Raw genomic sequence first — 26744 nt, forward strand, 5'->3', positions numbered from 1 at the left:
ATCTATCCCTTATGGTTTATTAGTGAGCAGACTGACTCGGAGGGCTGTGAATACATTGCGTGCAGCTAGAATTTATTACCACCATACGTGCAATAGCTCTTTATGGTTATTTTGTTGGGTTTTATGTAAACACTAATTTAAATGCTCACATAAGAAATTCATAGTTCCTTCCTGTAACCTTTTCTAGCACCTGGAAAGTACTTCACAGCCCTAAAATTACCTGGTACCGTACCGTACATGGCGGCTGTGCTTTAGGGCTGATTAGGATGATGATAATTACACATTGAATCATTTAGTTACTTGTCTGGACTGAAAATGTCTGAGTGAAATGTCATAGTTTGGGAGGGGGGGGTGTTAATATCTTTAAATATCTTTAGGTACCTGTCACCTGCAGACTGAAGGTGTTTTGTGTCATGCACTTATAGGGCTAGCTTCAGAGATGGTTGGTAATTGCGTTTGCGGGGATATGCTAATCTCATCCTTCCCTGTGTGCTCCACGGTGTGAATGGAGTCTGCGACCGCTGAGGCGCACCATCGACGTTTCCGGTAGCCTAAGGTCTACTCTAGCTACTCTCCCCTAATCCAACGTCTGTCCTATACACTTCAAAATAAAATAAGTGCATTTGGGATGTTCTGTAACATCAAACGTTTCTCAATGCTGAGGCAGCCATATTGTGAGCTGAATCAACGGTCCTGACAGTGCAGCTTTATCGGTTTTTAAAGGTTGGTAGAGACAATTGCGTAGACACGTAATGGCTGCCTCGGGTGTTTGTTGTCACAGAATGGCGGCCTCAGCTGGGTGTAGGCACCAAATGACTGAAATACAGATGTGTCCATCTTCACCCCCATATACAGTCCCACACCCTATCCTGCCACATCCTCTAGCAATGCCAAAATATGTCCCTTTCTCACACAGGATGTTCCCAAATTCTTTATATTATATTTATTTATATTTGATTGCCCTTTGCCTGTCCAGCATGGCGGAGCGTGGGGACTAATTTTCCCCTTCTGCTTTGCCTCTCTGTAAAGTCCTGGGATGATTCTCCATTCCCCTCACCTATACAGCACTCTACAAAGCTTCCGGAAATACTCCTCTACCCCCCTACTCACCCACCGTGCACCGCCAATGGCCTTCACCTCTCCTGCTCTCCTGTCACCAACCCATACTCCCGCCTGCTGGATCTCGCCCACGCTGCCCAACACCTTTTGGAATTTCTTGTCCCACCTGACCACACTTTTTTTCCCAACTTCCCATCCTTCAAGCACGCTCATTAGAACTTGCCTACCTGCACTTGCCTTCCCCACCCCATGTCCACTTCCTCCTCATGCTCCAACTGCTCTATCCACTTGTGTTCCATCAACCCTGTCATGTCTGTTTGTTTCCCTGACATCTGATATGTTCTCTATCACAAGTAGCGGCCTCTCGCGGCCTCGCCATGTCTCTGTGTTCTTCTTTGTTGTCTTGGTGTTTTCTGAAGTCTCATCCTGTATTTTGTCTATCGTCCTTCTATTGTATAATGTACAGTAGCTGGCAAGTTTCCATACTTACATTCGGCATCTTGGCTGTCTGGATTCCTGCGTCGGGATGTCACCACCTGTCGGTATTCCGGCGGCGGTCTTCTGGCCGGGTAGTTGCATTCCGGCGCATTTCTTCAGCCAGGATGCCGCACGTCGGTATTATAACTACATAGCACCTGTATGCACATCTTGTGTTCCTGCGTTAGTGCTCGTGTACATGACTGTTTTGTTTCCTTTGGTAAAAGTTGCTACTATATTGGAATCCGTGAAAGATTAAATTGATATTGATGAAAGTGTAACTGATATAACTGGTAATTTTTATTTATTTTTTTTTCCATCCTTCAAACTGAGCTGCAAACGTATACTGTATTTTCATGTATTGATCTTCTGATTGAAGATGCACAGATCATTTCTACGCTACATCCAGCCCTGCAAACCCTGAGAGAATGAACAGGGTGGTTTTATTTAATAAGATGATCCCTTACTTTTGCTGTTGAAGCAGCTTTTTCATTGTATCCTTCCAGGGTTGTTTGTTTTTAACATTTGGTAATATAACGTGAGCGTAGTCCGCGACGCTTTGCAATTAGGAGTGAAAACTGGATTAATACAAGGCCGAGTATTGCCAACGGGGGGAGAGGTGAGAGCGGACTGCCGGCAAGCTTGCCATCTATAATTCGGTCTGTTCCATGTAATACATTACATTAAGGCAGCAATGGACTTAAATGTTCAGAATGTACTTTTCTGCTTGTTTATAGTGTACGTGTTACCCTTGTGTGCGTTGAGCCAACATTCCCGAGAAAGTTGTTCACTGGGAACTAGCGACAAAACTGAGGCACGAGGCACAAAGTGTCACAAGCTTCTAATGGACAAAGAGATTGATCCTCTGTACCTGCCCTTGGCAGTATATTAGAGAACACTGGAATATGTTTATGTACTATATAGCTACTTTATAATCCCCTCTGTATTAAAAAGTGTTTTTGTCCCCGTATTGCAATCTGGCCAACTCGCACATCTCTTCCCATCTGGCCAATCCCTACAGGTAACTAATAGTGAATTCAGTCATCATGTCCATACAATCTTTTCTATGCTTCTTAAGGTTCGTGTCCACTAGCAGATAGCGGAACGACCATACGATTACAACATTGTAATGGGACAGTCGTTCCTCATCCCCTGCAGTGCCTACACTGTGCGATATGTCGTTCAGTGCAGGCACCCTCCCTCATCCCCGAACATGCCCAATCTGTCGTTATCGGCAGATTGACCGGCATGTACAGGCGATGATTGATGTTGGAAACGACAGCGGGACTGTGCATTGCTGGTCGTTTTCGACTGCTACATGCCCGATTTGTGAACGATTAATGAGCGATTGAACGCTAACGATATCGTTGTCGTTCAATTGCTCATTTTAACCAGCAAGTGGATACGCCACTTTACGTATAGGCTCTGAGTCTTACCTGCATGAGCTTTTCAGGTTCTCGACAATTAGCAGTTCTACTGGATGCTAAGGGATTGCTTTGACCTCCATTCAGGGAGTAAGGAACTAGTTCCTGATAGTTTACATGAACTAGGTCCAATTAATTGGTGGTCCTCACTAAAGTTAATTTACTAAGCTCCTCTGACGCAAACTGCAGATTGCTCTTGTGCCCGTGTGCCTTGATGGACCGGCCATTGGACAGTAAGGTTCAGGCCTTATTTTTCTGCCTCTGGAATAGCCCCCGAAGGGGCACGCATTGTAAATCCCCTGCCAGCCAGCACACTATACAGCCTGTGCTGGTTTCCAGACCATGATTAGACCGCTCACGGCTGCTGCTTCTATGAGGAAGGAGGGGGTGCGTGTAACTCTCCCATTCCCATAGAAGTGTTGGGGCTCTTCCTGACCCCCCCTGGCCTGGAGAGCCGCAGTAAATGAATAAATAACACTTTATTTGAATAAACAACACTTCAAAATCATCTATCACCACTTTACTAAGACTAAAAACATGTAGGATATTCTTTTCGCGTGATCTGTCCGTAGTACAAATGGGAAGAAAATAAATCCAGAAATCCTAAAAAAAATTCTCATAATGTACTAAATGAGGGACTGCGCCGACCAATCAACACCAGCCAAGCTGATTGGCTGACCGGCCCTCGCTTACCTCAGCTAGCCATCACAACTGTGATTGGCTGGGTGGAAACTTAAAGCGCGCTTCACAAATTCAGTCACGGCTGATCCAGAACTGTATTTGGTCCGATGGGCGGCCACTTGTGAATTACCAGTGCCATTTGTCGGCTTTGTCAGTCGAAGGTGGCGTACAACATTTCTCCGGTAACACATACAGTATGTGCATCAGTGATGTCACTATTTCCTAGCTAATGGACATTTTGCCTTTTTAAATATTGTTTGGTCCCATATAATAACTCCCTCCACTGTGTGCCTGAGCTGGGGGGCACCGTTCCTAGAGCAGAGATAGTCTGCAGTCTCCGGATGTTGCTTCAGCCCGCAGGACGACTGTCTGCCCCGTCTATAAGCCAGCCGTGCACTTTAAGGGCTCTATTTACTACAATCCGCATATTGAATGCGGATTGTAGTGTGCTATTACCGAGTGAATTCGCATTGCGAATTCAGGTAATATCACAGGGATTTACTATAAATCCCTTGCAGGGACAGAGCTTGCGATAAAGCTCTGTCCCTGCGGATCCCATCCGCACTCTAGTCGCGGTATTTTCTGAAAAAATACCGCGACTAAGAGCCCGCGCATGCGCCGACCCACCGTCGCTGCTACCCGCCCCCCGTGGCTAAGCCCCGCCCCCAGCGATCGCGGACCCCCGCGACCCCCCCCTCCCTTCATTACACTTACCTGCATACTCCTGGCCTCCGGTGATCTTCTCCGGTTTTCCCGATCAGGTGATCTCCCATATTGCACTGGGGCCCGATCACCTGATGACCGGGCCCCAGTGTACTATGGGAGACCAGCTGACCGGAGAGGAGCCATCACCAGAGGCCCGATCACCGGTCCCTGGATTCAGGTAAGTAAAAAAAAAAAATGTTTAATTTTTTTTTTCTTTTTTTTTTTTTTTTACAGTACTCAGCTTGCGGTCTATTTAGACCACACAGCTGATTACTGGTACCGGCTCCCGCCTCTGCTCTCCCCGTTAGAGCAGAGTGGGAGCCCGGTAACCGGGGGAGATCCTGGATAACGCCACCTCCAGGTGACAATATTATCACAGGGCTTCCCCCGGTATTTTTTTACATTTTATTTATAGCAACTGTGGTCGGATCACATTTCCCATTACAATTATGGGAAATGCGATCTGCTTTACTAAAAATAAGTGATACTGGGGGTTGGAGTAGAATTTTACTAATTCTACTCCAATTGCCCTGTAATAACTACAGGTGATACTAAAAATGTGAAAAGGGTGTGAAAACACAAAACAGCCCTTTTCACTTTATTTTTGTAAAAATAATGTTAATAAATAGAGCTCAAAGAGACTTGCATATAAATCGTACAGGACTCTGCTGCCTGCTGTTTAAGGTGCAGATATGATTAGAGATGTTGTAGCCGGCAGCATTTTTTTCCCCATCTGTAGTGTCTTTAGCTTCATATGATTACTTTCATCTCTGTTTCATAACCTCAGAATTGATATTTAGTCCATGCATCATTTGGTTTGGAAAAATTTCACTTTTTAGATGGAAAGCTTTAAAAGCCCCCAAATTGCTGTCATCATCTTGCGTTGTTATTGGTGAGAGACATCACGGGGAGTGCGCCGGGGACCGGAGACTACATCAAAACAACGTAGTCTGACGTCTGTGTTTCATCTTATCCGATAAATATTTGCAAAGCTAATAACTGTCGGCGCACCAAATTTTTATTTGAACTAATTGCTACAGGGAGGATGGGAGATCAATGTGTGATGAATACAGATAATTAGACGCTGCCCTGGTGGACGCTGAGGATCATTTTTCTCATTTCGTGTGTAATTGTGTATCTGTAACTTACACACGGCGAAGAATGAACTGGGGGGGGGGGGTTTGGTAGAGGAGTGAGACGGGGTCCATGAATGAGGTAGAAATAGAAGGCGGTTGGGAAAGGTTATCAGGTGAATTGATGGGAGAATTGGTAGACGGTTGACCTCTATGTGAGGAGGATCTGGCCTACGGATGTGTCCTCCTACATCTAGCCTCAATACGCCATGCAGCGCAACTTGCTTGGCGTGATTGAGCCACCAGGGCCCATGAGATTCTGCTAAGCGCCAGATGTCTTTTTATTTTTATTTTCTTTACAAAAAGGTGTCTAAGTTGCAATGCGATGCGACTAGGACGCACCAGCAGAATGTGACACCTGTATATCTGTGTGCTCCTGAGTCTGTATATGGAGACTGTGCTGAGTAATGTGACACCTGTATATCTGTGTGCTCCTGAGTCTGTATATGGGAGAATGTGCTGAGTAATGTGATATGTGACACCTGTATATCTGTGTGCTCCTGAGTCTGTATATGGGAGAATGTGCTGACTAATGTGATATGTGACACCTGTATATCTGTGTGCTCCTGAGTCTGTATATGGGAGAATGTGCTGAGTAATGTGATATGTGACACCTGTATATCTGTGTGCTCCTGAGTCTGTATATGGGAGACTGCGCTGAGTAATGTGATATGTGACACCTGTATATCTGTGTGCTCCTGAGTCTGTATATGGGAGACTGCGCTGAGTAATGTGATATGTGACACCTGTATATCTGTGTGCTCCTGAGTCTGTATATGGAGACTGTGCTGAGTAATGTGACACCTGTATATCTGTGTGCTCCTGAGTCTGTATATGGGAGACTGCGCTGAGTAATGTGATGTGTGACACCTGTATATCTGTGTGCTCCTGAGTCTGTATATGGAGACTGTGCTGAGTAATGTGATATGTGACACCTGTATATCTGTGTGCTCCTGAGTCTGTATATAGGAGACTGTGTGCTCCTGAGTCTGTATATAGGAGACTGTGCTGAGTAATGTAATGTGTGACACCTGTATATCTGTGTGCTCCTGAGTCTGTATATGGGAGACTGCGCTGAGTAATGTGATGTGTGACACCTGTATATCTGTGTGCTCCTGAGTCTGTATATGGGAGACTGCGCTGAGTAATGTGATGTGTGACCTGTATATCTGTGTGCTCCTGAGTCTGTATATGGGAGACTGCGCTGAGTAATGTGATATGTGACACCTGTATATCTGTGTGCTCCTGAGTCTGTATATGGGAGACTGCGCTGAGTAATGGGATATGTGACACCTGTATATCTGTGTGCTCCTGAGTCTGTATATAGGAGACTGCGCTGAGTAATGGGATATGTGACACCTGTATATCTGTGTGCTCCTGAGTCTGTATATAGGAGACTGCGCTGAGTAATGGGATATGTGACACCTGTATATCTGTGTGCTCCTGAGTCTGTATATGGGAGACTGCGCTGAGTAATGTGATATGTGACACCTGTATATCTGTGTGCTCCTGAGTCTGTATATGGGAGACTGCGCTGAGTAATGTGATATGTGACACCTGTATATCTGTGTGCTCCTGAGTCTGTATATGGGAGACTGCGCTGAGTAATGTGATATGTGACACCTGTATATCTGTGTGCTCCTGAGTCTGTATATAGGAGACTGCGCTGAGTAATGTGATATGTGACACCTGTATATCTGTGTGCTCCTGAGTCTGTATATAGGAGACTGCGCTGAGTAATGTGATATGTGACACCTGTATATCTGTGTGCTCCTGAGTCTGTATATGGGAGACTGCGCTGAGTAATGTGATATGTGACACCTGTATATCTGTGTGCTCCTGAGTCTGTATATAGGAGACTGCGCTGAGTAATGTGATATGTGACACCTGTATATCTGTGTGCTCCTGAGTCTGTATATGGGAGACTGCGCTGAGTAATGTGATATGTGACACCTGTATATCTGTGTGCTCCTGAGTCTGTATATGGGAGACTGCGCTGAGTAATGTGATATGTGACACCTGTATATCTGTGTGCTCCTGAGTCTGTATATGGGAGACTGCGCTGAGTAATGTGATATGTGACACCTGTATATATGTGTGCTCCTGAGTCTGTATATGGAGACTGCGCTGAGTAATGTGATATGTGACACCTGTATATCTGTGTGCTCCTGTGTCTGTATATGGGAGACTGCGCTGAGTAATGTGATATGTGACACCTGTATATCTGTGTGCTCCTGAGTCTGTATATAGGAGACTGTGCTGAGTAATGTGATGTGTGACACCTGTATATCTGTGTGCTCCTGACTCTGTATATGGATACTGTGCTGAGTAGTGTGATATGTGACACCTGTATATCTGTGTGCTCCTGAGTCTGTATATGGGAGACTGCGCTGAGTAATGTGATATGTGACACCTGTATATCTGTGTGCTCCTGAGTCTGTATATAGGAGACTGTGCTGAGTAATGTGATATGTGACACCTGTATATCTGTGTGCTCCTGTGTCTGTATATGGGAGACTGCGCTGAGTAATGTGATATGTGACACCTGTATATCTGTGTGCTCCTGAGTCTGTATATGGGAGACTGCGCTGAGTAATGTGATATGTGACACCTGTATATCTGTGTGCTCCTGAGTCTGTATATGGGAGACTGCGCTGAGTAATGTGATATGTGACACCTGTATATATGTGTGCTCCTGAGTCTGTATATGGGAGACTGCGCTGAGTAATGTGATATGTGACACCTGTATATCTGTGTGCTCCTGAGTCTGTATATGGGAGACTGCGCTGAGTAATGTGATATGTGACACCTGTATATCTGTGTGCTCCTGAGTCTGTATATGGGAGACTGCGCTGAGTACTGTGATATGTGACACCTGTATATCTGTGTGCTCCTGAGTCTCTATATGGGAGACTGCGCTGAGTACTGTGATATGTGACACCTGTATATATGTGTGTGCTCCTGAGTCTGTATATGGGAGACTGTGCTGAGTAATGTGATATGTGACACCTGTATATCTGTGTGCTCCTGAGTCTGTATATGGAGACTGTGCTGAGTAATGTGATATGTGACACCTGTATATCTGTGTGCTCCTGAGTCTGTATATGGGAGACTGTGCTGAGTAATGTGATATGTGACACCTGTATATCTGTGTGCTCCTGAGTCTGTATATGGGAGACTGTGCTGAGTAATGTGATATGTGACACCTGTATATCTGTGTGCTCCTGAGTCTGTATATGGGAGACTGTGCTGAGTAATGATATGTGACACCTGTATATCTGTGTGCTCCTGAGTCTGTATATGGGAGACTGCGCTGAGTAATGTGATATGTGACACCTGCATATCTGTGTGCTCTTGAGGCTGTATATGGGAGACTGCGCTGAGTAATGTGATATGTGACACCTGTATATCTGTGTGCTCCTGAGGCTGTATATGGGAGACTGCGCTGAGTAATGTGATGTGTGACACCTGTATATCTGTGTGCTCCTGAATCTGTATATAGGAGACTGTGATGAGTAATGTGATATGTGACACCTGCATATCTGTGTGCTCCTGAGGCTGTATATGGGAGACTGCGCTGAGTAATGTGATATGTGACACCTGTATATATGTGTGCTCCTGAATCTGTATATAGGAGACTGTGATGAGTAATGTGATATGTGACACCTGTATATCTGTGTGCTCCTGAGTCTGTATATGGGAGACTGTGCTGAGTAATGTGATATGTGACACCTGTATATCTGTGCTCCTGAGTCTGTATATGGGAGACTGTGCTGAGTAATGTGACACCTGTATATCTGTGTGCTCCTGAGTCTGTATATAGGAGACTGTGATGAGTAATGTGATATGTGACACCTGTATATCTGTGTGCTCCTGAGTCTGTATATGGGAGACTGCGCTGAGTAATGTGATATGTGACACCTGTATATCTGTGTGCTCCTGAGTCTGTATATGGAGACTGTGCTGAGTAGTGTGATATGTGACACCTGTATATCTGTGTGCTCCTGAATCTGTATATGGGAGACTGTGCTGACTAATGTGATATGTGACACCTGTATATCTGTGTGCTCCTGAGTCTGTATATGGGAGACTGCGCTGAGTAATGTGATATGTGACACCTGTATATCTGTGTGCTCCTGAGTCTGTATATGGGAGACTGCGCTGAGTAATGTGATATGTGACACCTGTATATCTGTGTGCTCCTGAGTCTGTATATGGGAGACTGCGCTGAGTAATGTGATATGTGACACCTGTTTATCTGTGTGCTCCTGAGTCTGTATATATAGGAGACTGTGCTGAGTAATGTAATGTGTGACACCTGTATATCTGTGTGCTCCTGAGTCTGTATATGGGAGACTGCGCTGAGTAATGTGATGTGTGACACCTGTATATCTGTGTGCTCCTGAGTCTCTATATGGGAGACTGCACTGAGTAATGTGATATGTGACACCTGTATATCTGTGTGCTCCTGAGTCTGTATATGGGAGACTGCGCTGAGTAATGTGATATGTGACACCTGTATATCTGTGTGCTCCTGAGTCTGTATATGGGAGACTGCGCTGAGTAATGGGATATGTGACACCTGTATATCTGTGTGCTCCTGAGTCTGTATATGGGAGACTGTGCTGAGTAATGTGATATGTGACACCTGTATATCTGTGTGCTCCTGAGTCTGTATATGGGAGACTGTGCTGAGTAATGTGATATGTGACACCTGTATATCTGTGTGCTCCTGAGTCTGTATATGGGAGACTGTGCTGAGTAATGATATGTGACACCTGTATATCTGTGTGCTCCTGAGTCTGTATATGGGAGACTGCGCTGAGTAATGTGATATGTGACACCTGCATATCTGTGTGCTCTTGAGGCTGTATATGGGAGACTGCGCTGAGTAATGTGATATGTGACACCTGTATATCTGTGTGCTCCTGAGGCTGTATATGGGAGACTGCGCTGAGTAATGTGATGTGTGACACCTGTATATCTGTGTGCTCCTGAATCTGTATATAGGAGACTGTGATGAGTAATGTGATATGTGACACCTGCATATCTGTGTGCTCCTGAGGCTGTATATGGGAGACTGCGCTGAGTAATGTGATATGTGACACCTGTATATATGTGTGCTCCTGAATCTGTATATAGGAGACTGTGATGAGTAATGTGATATGTGACACCTGTATATCTGTGTGCTCCTGAGTCTGTATATGGGAGACTGTGCTGAGTAATGTGATATGTGACACCTGTATATCTGTGCTCCTGAGTCTGTATATGGGAGACTGTGCTGAGTAATGTGACACCTGTATATCTGTGTGCTCCTGAGTCTGTATATAGGAGACTGTGATGAGTAATGTGATATGTGACACCTGTATATCTGTGTGCTCCTGAGTCTGTATATGGGAGACTGCGCTGAGTAATGTGATATGTGACACCTGTATATCTGTGTGCTCCTGAGTCTGTATATGGAGACTGTGCTGAGTAGTGTGATATGTGACACCTGTATATCTGTGTGCTCCTGAATCTGTATATGGGAGACTGTGCTGACTAATGTGATATGTGACACCTGTATATCTGTGTGCTCCTGAGTCTGTATATGGGAGACTGCGCTGAGTAATGTGATATGTGACACCTGTATATCTGTGTGCTCCTGAGTCTGTATATGGGAGACTGCGCTGAGTAATGTGATATGTGACACCTGTATATCTGTGTGCTCCTGAGTCTGTATATGGGAGACTGCGCTGAGTAATGTGATATGTGACACCTGTTTATCTGTGTGCTCCTGAGTCTGTATATAGGAGACTGTGCTGAGTAATGTAATGTGTGACACCTGTATATCTGTGTGCTCCTGAGTCTGTATATGGGAGACTGCGCTGAGTAATGTGATGTGTGACACCTGTATATCTGTGTGCTCCTGAGTCTGTATATGGGAGACTGCGCTGAGTAATGTGATATGTGACACCTGTATATCTGTGTGCTCCTGAGTCTGTATATGGGAGACTGCGCTGAGTAATGTGATATGTGACACCTGTATATCTGTGTGCTCCTGAGTCTGTATATGGGAGACTGCGCTGAGTAATGGGATATGTGACACCTGTATATCTGTGTGCTCCTGAGTCTGTATATAGAAGACTGCGCTGAGTACTGGGATATGTGACACCTGTATATCTGTGTGCTCCTGAGTCTGTATATAGGAGACTGCGCTGAGTAATGTGATATGTGACACCTGTATATCTGTGTGCTCCTGAGTCTGTATATGGGAGACTGCGCTGAGTAATGTGATATGTGACACCTGTATATCTGTGTGCTCCTGAGTCTGTATATGGGAGACTGCGCTGAGTAATGTGATATGTGACACCTGTATATCTGTGTGCTCCTGAGTCTGTATATGGGAGACTGTGCTGAGTAATGTGATATGTGACACCTGTATATCTGTGTGCTCCTGAGTCTGTATATGAGAGACTGCGCTGAGTAATGTGATATGTGACACCTGTATATCTGTGTGCTCCTGAGTCTGTATATGGGAGACTGTGCTGAGTAATGTGATATGTGACACCTGTATATCTGTGTGCTCCTGAGTCTGTATCTGGGAGACTGCGCTGAGTAACGTGATATGTGACACCTGTATATCTGTGTGCTCCTGAGTCTGTATATGGGAGACTGTGCTGAGTAATGTGATATGTGACACCTGTATATCTGTGTGCTCCTGAGTCTGTATCTGGGAGACTGCGCTGAGTAATGTGATATGTGACACCTGTATATCTGTGTGCTCCTGAGTCTGTATATGGGAGACTGCGCTGAGTAATGTGATATGTGACACCTGTATATCTGTGTGCTCCTGAGTCTGTATATGGGAGACTGCGCTGAGTAATGTGATATGTGACACCTGTATATCTGTGTGCTCCTGAGTCTGTATATGGGAGACTGCGCTGAGTAATGTGATATGTGACACCTGTATATCTGTGTGCTCCTGAGTCTGTATATGGGAGACTGCGCTGAGTAATGTGATATGTGACACCTGTATATCTGTATACTCCCCATTCTTACTCTGATCACTTGCTCTGACTCCTCTCACCAGGTCTGAATACAAGAGGATGATGCTACAGGTACAGATCGATAGAAACACATACACACCATAAGCTGCTATTTTCTAGGTCACACTATGCCCATCTTTACACACCTCAGCATGTTCATTAATTACACAGTGTATAATCATTAAGAAATACATTATAACTGGGGTGAGCTATTAGGTCGGCTGATTCGGATAGAGAGGATTAGCATCTGCTGAGTAATGTGATATGTGACACCTGTATATCTGTGTGCTCCTGAGTCTGTATATGGGAGACTGTGCTGAGTAATGTGATATGTGACACCTGTATATCTGTGTGCTCCTGAGTCTGTATCTGGGAGACTGCGCTGAGTAACGTGATATGTGACACCTGTATATCTGTGTGCTCCTGAGTCTGTATATGGGAGACTGTGCTGAGTAATGTGATATGTGACACCTGTATATCTGTGTGCTCCTGAGTCTGTATCTGGGAGACTGCGCTGAGTAATGTGATATGTGACACCTGTATATCTGTGTGCTCCTGAGTCTGTATATGGGAGACTGTGCTGAGTAATGTGATATGTGACACCTGTATATCTGTGTGCTCCTGAGTCTGTATATGGGAGACTGCGCTGAGTAATGTGATATGTGACACCTGTATATCTGTGTGCTCCTGAGTTTGTATATGGGAGACTGCGCTGAGTAATGTGATATGTGACACCTGTATATCTGTGTGCTCCTGAGTCTGTATATGGGAGACTGCGCTGAGTAATGTGATATGTGACACCTGTATATCTGTGTGCTCCTGAGTCTGTATATGGGAGACTGCGCTGAGTAATGTGATATGTGACACCTGTATATCTGTGTGCTCCTGAGTCTGTATATGGGAGACTGCGCTGAGTAATGTGATATGTGACACCTGTATATCTGTATACTCCCCATTCTTACTCTGATCACTTGCTCTGACTCCTCTCACCAGGTCTGAATACAAGAGGATGATGCTACAGGTACAGATCGATAGAAACACATACACACCATAAGCTGCTATTTTCTAGGTCACACTATGCCCATCTTTACACACCTCAGCATGTTCATTAATTACACAGTGTATAATCATTAAGAAATACATTATAACTGGGGTGAGCTATTAGGTCGGCTGATTCGGATAGAGAGGATTAGCATCTGCTGAGAATGGTAAAAGCAGAACAGATGAGTGTCCGCGCTGATGGAATTACATGCCGGAAACTGATACAATATTTGATTTGCTAAACTGGGAAACTGGAATTTGTTTAAATATAAAAGTTTAGCTTTATTTGAAATGGTTCTATAATCCTACAGGATGCCAGTTCAGAACTGCTACATTGTGTGTAATGTTGATTATATATAATATTCTCGCCGTCTATGGATAAATCAGGAGTAGTGCTCGGTGAACCCGTAACCTGTCTTGCTGTGGAGCGAATGTTCTTTGTTTCTACAGCTTTTCCTAGATACAGAAAGTTTGGCAAACCAATTCACAAAACATACTTTTTCCTATTTTACAACCACCACTTTTATTCATTTCAACTTTTTTGTAGTATTCATTATAGACTAAATCATGTGAGAGGGGTCATTGGGATTGTTTTTTTTTATTGCCTCTTGCGTGTTTTGAGTGTTTTTATTACAATGAAAGTGCTTTTATATATATATATATTTTTTATCCTTTTTGGTGTTTTTTTTTTTTGTTTTGCTGCAAGTGCAACTGAACGATTCTAAACGCACCCAGCTGAAAGTATAGAGACCAGGTTGAACCTCCAGCTCTGACCAGCCGGGTGTGGCAGTAAAACCAGGAATGTATGTATAAATAAGATCCTCCACCCAACATTTGGGCAGCACAGACGGTGTAATGGTTATCATTACTGCCTCACAGCACTGAGGTCCTGGGTTCAATACCCACCACGGCCCTAACTGTGCGGAGTTTGTATATTCTCCCTGTGCCTGCGTGGGTTTCCTCCCACACTCCAAAAATATACTGGTAGGTTAATTGGCTCCCAACAAAAATTAATCCTAGTGTGTATGTGTGTGAGCATGTGATAGGGAATATAGATTGTAAGCTCCACTGGGACAGGGACTGATGTGATAGGCAAAATATTCCCTGTAATGTGCTGCGGAATATGTGTGCGCTATATATAAATAACTGGTAGTAATAATAATAATAAACATTTGTTTAAATTCTCCCATAATTTTGCCTCTCAGTGCAAAACTCTGCTCCTAGTGCAGGTAACGCCTTCCCGACTCCTGCAGTCACATACCGCAACTGTTAGCAACACACAGACGCCACTGTCTTGGCAATCAAATGCATACGTTTCCCTGTACAAACCGCTGCAGTTACTTTAAGGCGTGTGAGTAATTATGGCAGACTAATACAGTACCTTTTCTATCTGGCGTCCGAAATGTGCGACTAGAATAAAGTAAGAAATAAAACAAAATAAATACGGTTTTACAGCCAGCAGGTGGCAATGCTAGAACCATTGGGGGTTTTTTTGTTTTTTTTTTTACAAATAAGCCAGAACTTTTTTTATTACTTTTTTTTTTACAGGATTGTTGAAATAAACAAGAGTGGATGAAAGAGAATCTAATGTTATAGAAGTGTCATAACAGAATAGGACGGAAAAGCGCCGTGCGACAATAACACCACATTTACTAACGATGAAGAAACGGTTACATTTTTTATTAAGTTAAAAAGATAACCGTATGTACTCTCTCATCCCCCAAATAAAGCCACGCTCTGAATTAGGTTCCATGCTATTGTGACTTCTCTGGCCGTCCTGCTACTTCACAATCTTCTAGAAAAAAATGAGTGGATTGTCCTCTCATCGAGGTTATTCTTATATGTGATATGTTTTTATTTTCTGTAAAACATTTTTGTTTTTGGCAGCTTGGTTATCGTGTTAACTTTTGACACATTTTTTTTTTTTCTTTTCCTCGTTTCAATAACCAGCTGTTACTCCGCAAGTTGTGAAATGCCAGCAGCTGTGGCACTGTCTAATTCCGGTAGTGGTGCCGGGGAGCGTATTACGTGTAGCGACTGCGAGCTTGTCATCTGCTAATTGTGCACTTATGTTCCTTGTCTGCTCTGACTTTTCTGCTTTGTCTGTTTTATTGCATTTACTTTTTTTTAGTATTTTATTTTATTTGTAATGTGATAAGTTGTGTAGATTGTAGCGGGATAACAAGTTGCCTGGATTGTAGTGGGATAACAAGTTGCCTGGATTGTAGTGGGATAACAAGTTGCCTGGATTGTAGTGGGATAACAAGTTGCCTGGATTGTAGTGGGATAACAAGTTGCCTGGATTGTAGTGGGATAACAAGTTGCCTGGATTGTAGTGGGATAACAAGTTGCCTGGATTGTAGTGGGATAACAAGTTGCCTGGATTGTAGTGGGATAACAAGTTGTGTAGATTGTAGTGGGATAACAAGTTGTGTAGATTGTAGTGAGATAACAAGTTGCCTGGATTGTAGCGGGATAACAAGTTGCCTGGATTGTAGCGGGATAACAAGTTGCCTGGATTGTAGTGGGATAACAAGTTGCCTGGATTGTAGCGGGATAACAAGTTGCCTGGATTGTAGTGGGATAACAAGTTGCCTGGATTGTAGTGGGATAACAAGTTGCCTGGATTGTAGTGGGATAACAAATTGCCTGGATTGTAGTGGGATAACAAGTTGCCTGGATTGTAGTGGGATAACAAGTTGCCTGGATTGTAGCGGGATACAGTGTGTAGATTGTAGCGGGATACAGTGTGTAGATTGTAGCGGGTTAACAAGTTGCCTGGATTGTAGTGGGATAACAAATTGCCTGGATTATAGCGGGTTAACAAATTGCCTGGATTATAGTGGGATAGCAAGTTGCCTGGATTGTAGCGGGATAACAAGTTGCCTGGATTGTAGCGGGATAACAAGTTGCCTGGATTATAGCGGGTTAACAAGTTGCCTGGATTGTAGTGGGATAACAAGTTGCCTGGATTGTAGTGGGATAACAAGTTGCCTGGATTGTAGTGGGATAACAAGTTGCCTGGATTGTAGTGGGATAACAAGTTGCCTGGATTGTAGTGGGATAACAAGTTGCCTGGATTGTAGTGGGATAACAAGTTGCCTGGATTGTAGTGGGATAACAAGTTGCCTGGATTGTAGTGGGATAACAAGTTGCCTGGATTGTAGTGGGATAACAAGTTGCCTGGATTGTAGTGGGATAACAAGTTGCCTGGATTGTAGTGGGATAACAAGTTGCCTGGATTGTAGTGGGATAACAAGTTGTGTAGATTGTAGTGAGATAACAAGTTGCCTGGATTGTAGCGGGATAACAAGTTGCCTGGATTGTAGCGAGATAACAAGTTGCCTGGATTGTAGCGGGATAACAAGTTGCCTGTATTGTAGCGGGATAACAAGTTGCCTGTATTGTAGCGGGATAACAAGTTGCCTGGATTGTAGTGGGATAACAAGTTGCCTGGATTGTAGCGAGATAACAAGTTGCCTGGATTGTAGCGGGATAACAAGTTGCCTGGATTGTAGCGGGATAACAAGTTGCCTAGATTGTAGTGGGATAACAAGTTGCGTAGATTGTAGCGAGATAAGTTGCCTGGATTGTAGCGGGATAACAAATTGCCTGGATTGTAGCGGGATAACAAGTTGCCTGGATTGTAGCGGGATAACAAGTTGCCTGGATTGTAGCGGGATAACAAGTTGCCTAGATTGTAGCGGGATAACAAGTTGCCTAGATTGTAGTGGGATAACAAGTTGCCTAGATTGTAGCGGGATAACAAGTTACCTAGATTGTAGCGGGATAACAAGTTGCCTGGATTGTAGCGGGATAGCAAGTTGCGTGGATTGTAGTGGGATAACAAGTTGTGTAGATAGTGTAATAACAAGTTTAGATTGTGGTTTGATAAGTTGTATAGATATTGTGGCAATAAATTGTGTAGATTGTAGTGGTATAACAAGTTGTGTAGATAGTGTAATAAGTTGTAAGCATCTGACAAGTCACCTTGTAACTGGGAACAAATGACGGCAGATGTAGAGGTGGTCAGTATTGTACTTTACGCTTTGTATCCGGCCTGTGTCCCTGTGTGGATTGTATGTATGTGTAGGTCACAGCCTCCCAATTACTATCACTGATGTATGAACCAAGAAGAATTAAATCAAATTCACCCTTATTATATAACTGGCATATCGTGTGAGATAATATATACAGCTGTAATGGAAGACTGGGCGCTGTGTAATATATAGTTTTATTCCATTACTCAAAGCCCTGAATGTTTTTTTTTCTTGGCCAATAATGTTGCCGTCCTTTATTATGTCACTAATATGCAGAGCTGCTTCTTTCGTCATTGGTGATCTCACGCGCTTATCCATCGATGCCGTCATCCGTCTGCTATACCGTCCTGATAGGCCACGTTTGGTATTTATTCCTTGCGGATGGCAGCGCACACAGTGGGCTGGGGACCAGCTGCAAACTCTACATTAATGGGAGAGATGTATCAAACTTTCTAAAGCGGACAAGTGCAGACGTTTCCCATAGCTGCCATTCACAGTCTCTTGATCATTTTATAGAATGTACCAGATTGATGACCGCTGGAAGCTGATTGGTTGCTATGGGTAACTGCTCCCTGATTACTCTTATTACAGCTGAGCTATAAGTCGCAAAACCAAACCTCACTAATGGTCTTCCCAGCACATTTCACAGTACTTGGAGCTGCGTCCAGACAATATCAATCTGCACCTTGCTTGTGCCGATAGCTATAATAACTCCGCACTTATATGGCTCTTTGTGGCTCATTTCTCGTGTTGACCAGACTGCATGCTCTCCGCCCATCGATACGTAAGATTGATCTACTGTAGACATGTCAGAATAGTAAACATCGCTACAATAGACGTGACCATTTGTGTTTTGTTTCAGGCGTTCCCCTGATGATTCCGTGGTGGACTTAGTGACGTATGCGAAGCAACTGGCCGTGTCCGATATTATACATCAGGTAATGCCGAACATATTACATGTTAGCATACAAATCTGTACTGTATCCCTCTGCTGTCCCTGTGCTGCAGTCCTATAGCTACTTGTAGTTGTCTGTAACATAGTACAACACAAGTCTTTGCTATACATTGGACTTGCGTATCTTTATTATTCTGTCTTCTGGGCTCATAGGAAAATCAATGGTTATAAAGAATTTCTTTGACTATTACAAGATGTTTGTTTAAGTCAAAATTTGATGTTGTCCTTTTTGACTTCTGGGGGTCTCCACTGTTACCGTGATATAGGCACCTGGCAATTTGCGGTTTTCAATGACCACAGCGGGATTTGAATGTCACATAAGTGTCCTCACTGTGTAATACGTGGTTGACACCCGAGGTTTCCTTTTTGGTTGAGCCACAGTATCCACCGTTAATTTGTGAACACACTGTGGTCTCAGTGCCACACTCGGGTAGTGTTCTGTATATTGGGCAATGTCCGTAGGCTATCTGTATGGTCTCTGGAAATAGCAGCTTTTTGCACTGTACAGAGGAGGGGGAATGGGAAAAAAAATGTAATAAGTGGTTTCTACCAGCATCTTCTAAACTGATATGAATGTCTGAAGACACTGTACATGGTGACTGCCACAGGACACCCAGGTTTGTCTGGTCTGTGTTGGGCACATTGAGTCACAGGCTTGTAATACACATAAAGGTGAGACCCTGTCAATATTCTTGTTTGTAGAATTAGAAAATTGTGGCTGTTTAGGTGAGTGGCTGTTTAGGTGAGTGGCTGTTTAGGCCACCCATTCACGGTGTGAGATGCACCACGCGACAGGGGACCAGACGGCCGACATAACGGGCAGTCGCCACACACTGGGCCTGATTCAGAGCCGAACGCTCTGACCAGAGCGCTTGCTCTGAATCAGTGCCCTCCTCCATGAAAATGGAGCGGCCTCCTGGCCGCTCGTATAGCTGTGGGTGACCACCCACAGCATATATGAGTGTCCATGATGATGGTCGCGATGGTCTTGACCATCGCGACCATTGGACTTGCGACGGAGACCGTGCGGTAGGGTCTCGCTGCCGCAAGCCTAGGAGTGATTTTGGCTCTATCAGAGCCAAAATCACTCCCACTGACATCACTAGTGATGTCAGTGGGGCCGGCTTCAGATGGTAGGCATTCCCATGGGAACGCCTCCGTCTGGCGTCAATCAACATCGACCGCACGCCCCCTTTGGTGCGAGACCCGGAGCGATGGAGAACCCGTCGCTCGCCAGGTCTCGCGCATGCGCACGAAGGAGCTCCCTCCGTCGTGCGCATGCGCAGTGGGGGAACATCGACCCGCTTGCGAGCGTCCTGCGCTCGCGAGCGGGTCTGAATGACCCCCACTGTGCAATCGTGTGGCCGACTGCCCGATATGCCGGCACCCCCTCACCTTCTCCCGTATAGCGCTGCATGAGATGGCACATCGAATCCCCAGATCAACTGAACCTGCAGTAAGATCTGGAGGTGCGATGTACGACCCCACGGGTGCGCGCACTATCCGATATCACGCCCATACACTGTGCGCTATTGCAGCGATTATCGTACCAATCCGCCGGATCGGCTGCTTTAAGCTGAGTGATGTTTTGTTGCTTGTTTTGCATATAAAGCTACGTTTCATGTTCCTAGCTGCATTTATGTTGGTAACACCGTATTGTGTCTAGGAAGTCAGCGAATGACCCTGTGTTATTACTTTTAATGCCAGAACGATTAAAGCTGTTCTTAGTGCGCTGGCTGTGGACGTGTCGGCGAATAACGAACATCAGCGCAGCTCATGGAAATGCAACATTTCACATTGAGCATAAATATCCCTTTATTGCAATCCCCATTCACTTCCATGCAGCACAAATTGTCCTGCTCAGTATTTAAACAGCTTTTTGAGCAATTCCTGTGATTTATGGAGCCCGGAGACCAGTACAATAAGTCTGCATCGCTATCACTTTAGGAGGGGGGGGGGGGGGAGCCGTAATAATGCCAAGTGTGGGCACCACGCACAAGAGAGATGTGATATATGAGACCACCATAGTGTAGCAAATACCGGGAATAAATATGAGACGCGCAGAACACAGCGGCATCTGTTCTCCTTGTGATTTAGTGGTAGCCGTTAAATCTGATATTTTGCCAGACAAGTACAGGCACGTCGGTAGCATAGAAGCCGCACTGTAATTCACGGACACAGCCCGGGGTAATCGCCCGTTGCAGTCTGCGGTTTCCGCGTCACAACCGCGTGTTTTGGATCTCACCGTCTCTGCTCTCCGATCCCCTGCGCAACAACTGCCCGTCGTCGTCACTCGCCAAATGTTTTATACATGTTTATCTGAGCTCTTTAGTGGATGTAGGGAAGGGGGTTGGTGAATTAGGATAATTAACTTTGCCGGAGCCCTGAGGCCAATGTACCTCGCTGAACGGGCAGAGAATGGAACTAGTCACTAGTGGCAGTAGCATTATATGCCCTTTTGGATATTCATTATCATTGAAGATTGTTAAGAATACCCTTGGACGCTGGCCGCCTGTGTGAGCGTGGATTGTTTGCTGAAGTTAATACGGATTCTAGCTTTGAGGCAACTTTAGCTGTTCAATTTTTTTTTTATCATGTGTATTGAATGTTAAACAGAACTTGTACGTTTTTTTTATTCAGGTTTACTACAGTGTACAAATTTCAATGATTTTTTTATTGTTTTAATTATTTTTCATATCTTTCACTATTATCATCTTATATCTTCAATATTGTGCATATGTCAGAGCAGTATTAGTAGGAATTACCTGTATTAAGTGCATTAAAGTGCAGCTACACAATGCATTATATAGACAGATCAAGTGCAGGCTCTGATGGTTAAAGATGTCAAACCAAAGAAAAATGGCCGCCGCTAGCTAAGGAGACAAACTAGGTGGTTAGATGAACCTCAGCAAAATGGCCGCAGTTTGTCCCGGAGATGGTCCACAACATGGCGCCGACACATGCGCAAGATGATCAGCACATGTGTAGCTACAGCTCTAGTGCCAGACCGTGAATAGGAAGCGCAGGAGTGGACAACTGGAAACACTGGCACGTAACAAGGTAATTCATTTATAACCAATGCACAATTACTTAGGGCAGGGGTTCTCGACCCTCAAGGCACACTAACAGTTAAGGTCAATGGATAATAAAGGATATCCATACTTGTGCATAGATGGTATAATGAATCTGACTGAGGTACTAATTAGGTCACCTGTGCTTAAGTGCGGATATCCTGAAAATCTGGACTTGGTTAACTAAGAAAGCCACTCCGACGAGGAATCCGCAGATCGAGCCAGGTGACGGCGTCTGTAGGACAATTGAAGAGGTAAGAGCGGCCTCCGACACGACACGGGCAGGGAAAAGCGTAGCAGAAAGTCCCGGAGACACCTCTCGCCTTGAGTAAATTTGGCACCAAATTTTTGGACCTCTGTAGAAAGTCTTGAAAGATAGTGGCACGCTACCCATTATATTCTGGGGACCCTTTACCTGAACAAGGTATTACGCAGCTTCTCTATCCTTAATTGGCAAAAAAAATTGTGAGAACTGTTCTCAGTGGTGTTCCTGAAGGAAGGGCCCGGGTGGGGGTCCTGTGATCCTGTCCCATAGAAAATTAAGGAGTGAATTTGACTTGGCCAAATGTAGAAGTCAACTACAATTTTTTTTAAAAAACTCTCCGGTTTGGAACCTTCCACCTTCTCCAGATGCTGGCATATCCCAATAAGTGGCGAGATGTATTGCAGCCCTAATGCGAAGCCTAGTACATCTAGGATATGACAGCTTGAGAGCGCGTTTACACACGTCTTACTTCTTGCCGTCCCTATTTATATCTTGATTTAGCCAACAAAATAACAGCCTCCAGTGTATACGTCACACAGCGCCTAAGTGAACTGATTGACTACAGTCTCTTGAATGTTGCAGCTCACAAAATGGCTGCCTGCATCGTGTGTCCCTGGCAATCGCACCTCACCTCCTTCTCGATAGCTAAGTTTTGGTGAGCTGTATCTTTGTTGAGCTAGACTTAGCTCTTTCGGGCTATAGAAACATAGAATTTGACTGCCAGATAAGAACCACTTGGCCCATCTAGTCTGCCCTTTTTTACCTTTTTGCTAACCTCAACCCTATGTGATCCTCAGTTCTTTGTAAGGGATACTCTTATGCCTATCCCAAGCATGTTTAAATTGTTCTACTGTCTTAGCCTCTACCACCTCTATGCATCAGCTGGTGGCGTTATACCTTCATGATGTCCCTACAATCTACTAAACCGATACTGACGTTGATCGTCTTTTGCTAATCTCACATTATAATTAAGTTCGCCGTGTGCAGACGGTCGAAGCACTTGGAGCAGAAATAAAATGTTGATTTTCCGACAAATGGCTGGGAATTCCTATTTAAACACGTTTTTATGTGCGGTTGGCTCTGCTTGTTTATATGTCTGGTCCTCTGCTGCGTTTTACAGCTGTAAATGACCCACCAGCCTGCAAATGTCACATTAAGAATTCTGTCTCCACGCCGGACTCTCTGACTAAACGAATTAAACAGCAGTGGAGGCACCGAGTCGATACGCTCTTAACAACTAGTGCGAGCAATGAAACTGGTTACGGGGCAGCCTAGAATAAGCAAACAGGAACTTCACGGAACGGTTCCCCAGAAGCTGGTGCCTCAGAGAGAGAGTGGCGAGCTAACCTTTCCCGCTAGGCGTCCACGTGAAATGTCAGTGCAGTATTATCAGTGTAATGAAGGAATAACAGTCTTGTGGTTCATTAGGCTGCTTTACACGCCTGCAAATGTGCGGGGTCCAATCGTTCCAGTCTCTGCACTCACATGACTTCTCATTATTTAAGGTTCTTATTTACTTTTTTCTCTCTCAAAAACTATCACTCATATATAGTCTAAAGCCACAGTTTCCTGTATATCTATTTTAAAATATTAATATGCAATAATATAAGCTAACATTATTATTATTATTACATTCTGAATCTCTCTGCTGAAGAATAAACGACACACCCCCTGTATTATTCATTGTATCAGACTTGCCACAGTGTGCTATAACGCCACAGTCCTAATGTAGACATTTACCAGGTTAGAATGTCGCCCTTTTGTCCTTGTTGGTCCTGCTCCCAACAGCCCCACCTGCGTCTCCTGGGTCCTAGTGGTCATGTGATCAGACAGATCTGCATTCCACTGAGTATACCTTCCCTATACCTAACCCTTAACCCCGCACCGCCACACACACCCCTCAGACCCTAACCTCCCGCCTGTAGCCTAACCCCAATTATCCCGTCCCGCAGCCTAAACATAATGGTGATATTGCTAATGTCAACCTAATGACTATGAGCCTGATCACAATTGTGATCGCAGCTGTGTGTTCGCACACAATGCAGCTGCGAAAATATGCTAATTCCTGCCCCAGCTCAGCCAGAGACGCCCACTACTGCTATTTCACATCTGTAATAGCTCACAGTCCTGTGTATACATCTGTAACATCAGCTACAGCTCAGCCAGCATAGAGACACCCACTACTGCTATCTCACATCTGTAATACCTCACAGTCCTGTGTATACATCTGTAACATCATCCACAGCTCAGCCAGCATAGAGACACCCACTACTGCTATCTCACATCTGTAATACCTCACAGTCCTGTGTATATATCTGTAACATCAGCCACAGCTCAGCCAGCATAGAGGCACCCACTACTGCTTTCTCACATCTGTAATACCTCACAGTCCTGTGTTAACATCTGTAACATCAGCCACAGCTTAGCCAGCATTGAGACACCCACTACTGCTTTCTCACATCTGTAATACCTCACAGTCCTGTGTATACATCTGTAACATCAGCCACAGCTCAGCCAGCATAGAGACACACACTACTGTTATCTCACATCTGTAATACCTCACAGTCCTGTGTATACATTTGTAACATCAGCCACCACTCAGCCAGCATAGAGACCCCACTACTGCTATCTCACATCTGTAATACCTCACAGTCCTGTGTATACATCTGTAACATCAGCCACAGCTCAGCCAGCATAGAGACACCCACTACTGCTATCTCACATCTGTAATACGTCACAGTCCTGTGTATACATCTGTAACATCAGCCACAGCTCAGCCAGCATAGAAACGCCCACTACTGCTATCTCACATCTGTAATACCTCACAGTCCTGTGTATACACCTGTAACATCAGCCACAGCTCAGCCAGCATAGAGACACCCACTACTGCTATCTCACATCTGTAATACCTCACAGTCCTGTGTATACATCTGTAACATCAGCCACAGCTCAGCCAGCATAGAAACGCCCACTACTGCTATCTCACATCTGTAATACCTCACAGTCCTGTGTATACACCTGTAACATCAGCCACAGCTCAGCCAGCATAGAGACACCCACTACTGCTATCTCACATCTGTAATACCTCACAGTCCTGTGTATACATCTGTAACATCAGCCACAGCTCAGCCAGCATAGAGGCACCCACTACTGCTTTCTCACATCTGTAATACCTCACAGTCCTGTGTATACATCTGTAACATCAGCCACAGCTTAGCCAGCATTGAGGCACCCACTACTGCTTTCTCACATCTGTAATACCTCACAGTCCTGTGTATACATCTGTAACATCAGCCACAGCTTAGCCAGCATTGAGACACCCACTACTGCTTTCTCACATCTGTAATACCTCACAGTCCTGTGTATACATCTGTAACATCAGCCACAGCTCAGCCAGCATAGAGACACCTACTACTGCTATCTCACATCTGTAATACCTCAGTCCTGTGTATAAATCTGTAACATCAGCCACAGCTCAGCCAGCATAGAGACGCCAACTACTGCTATCTCACATTCGTAATACCTCGCAGTCCTGTGTATACATCTGTAACATCAGTCACAGCTCAGTCAGCATAGAGACGCCCACTACTGCTATCTCACATCCGTAATATCTCAGTCCTGTGTATACATCTGTAACATCAGCCACAGCTCAGCCAGCATAGAGACGCACACTATTGCCATCTCACATCTGTAATACCTCAGTCCTGTGTATACATCTGTAACATCAGCCACAGCTCATCCAGCATAGAGACACCCACTACTGCTATCTCACATCTGTAATACCTCAGTCCTGTGTATACATCTGTAACAGCAGCCACAGCTCAGCCATCTGTAACATCAGCCACAGCTCAGCCAGCATAGAGACACCCACTACTGCTTTCTCACACCTGTAATACCTCACAGTCCTGTGTATACATCTGTATCATCAGCCACAGCTCAGCCAGCAAAGAGACGCCCACAACTGCTTTCTCACATCCGTAATACCTCAGTCCTGTGTATACATCTGTAACATCAGCCACAGCTCAGCCAGCATAGAGACACCCACTACTGCTTTATCACATCTGTAATACCTCACAGTCCTGTGTATACATCTGTAACATCAGCCACAGCTCAGCCAGCATAGTGACACCCACTACTGCTATCTCACATCTGTAATACCTCACAGTCCTGTGTATACATCACTAACATCAGCCACAGCTCAGCCAGGATAGAGACGCCCACTACTGCTATCTCACATCCGTAATACCTCACAGTCCTGTGTATACATCTGTAACATCAGCCACAGCTCAGCCAGCATAGAGACGCCCACTACTGCTTTCTCACATCTGTAATACCTCACAGTCCTGTGTATACATCTGTAACATCAGGCACAGCTGAGCCAGTATAGAGACGCCCACTACTGCTATCTCACATCCGTAATACCTCACAGTCCTGTGTAACATCAGCCACAGCTCAGCCAGCATAGAGACACCCACTGCTGCTATCTCACATCTGTAATATCTGTCTCACAGCATAGAGACACCCTCTACTGCTATCTCACATCTGTAATACCTCACAGTCCTGTGTATTAATCTGTAACATCAGCCACAGCTCAGCCAGCATAGAGACACCCACTACGGCTCTCACATCTGTAATATCTCAGTCTCACAGCATAGAGACACCCTCTACTGCTATCTCACATCTGTAATACCTCACAGTCCTGTGTATACATCTGTAACATCAGCCACAGCTCAGTCAGCATAGAGACGCCCACTACTGCTATCTCACATCTGTAATATCTCAGTCCTGTGTATACATCTGTAACATCAGCCACAGCTCAGCCAGCATAGAGACGCCCACTACTGCTTTCTCACATCTGTAATACC

The 26744-nt window shown here is 44.8% G+C and overlaps 1 protein-coding gene across 1 annotated transcript in view; it reads left to right on the top strand.

Moving 5' to 3' along the window:
- The window catches only part of PIGK (phosphatidylinositol glycan anchor biosynthesis class K), a 180379-nt gene that overhangs the window by 120508 nt on the left and 33127 nt on the right, over positions 1 to 26744 (top strand). The window contains exon 10 of the mRNA XM_088450070.1: positions 18451 to 18526. Coding sequence (XP_088306196.1) covers positions 18451 to 18526 — 76 coding nt within the window. The remainder of the gene's footprint in view (positions 1 to 18450; positions 18527 to 26744) is intronic.

This window comes from Taudactylus pleione, unplaced genomic scaffold, assembly GCF_031769625.1.
Source record: "Taudactylus pleione unplaced genomic scaffold, aTauple2 ptg000506l, whole genome shotgun sequence".
Classification (NCBI taxonomy): Eukaryota; Metazoa; Chordata; class Amphibia; order Anura; family Myobatrachidae; genus Taudactylus; species Taudactylus pleione.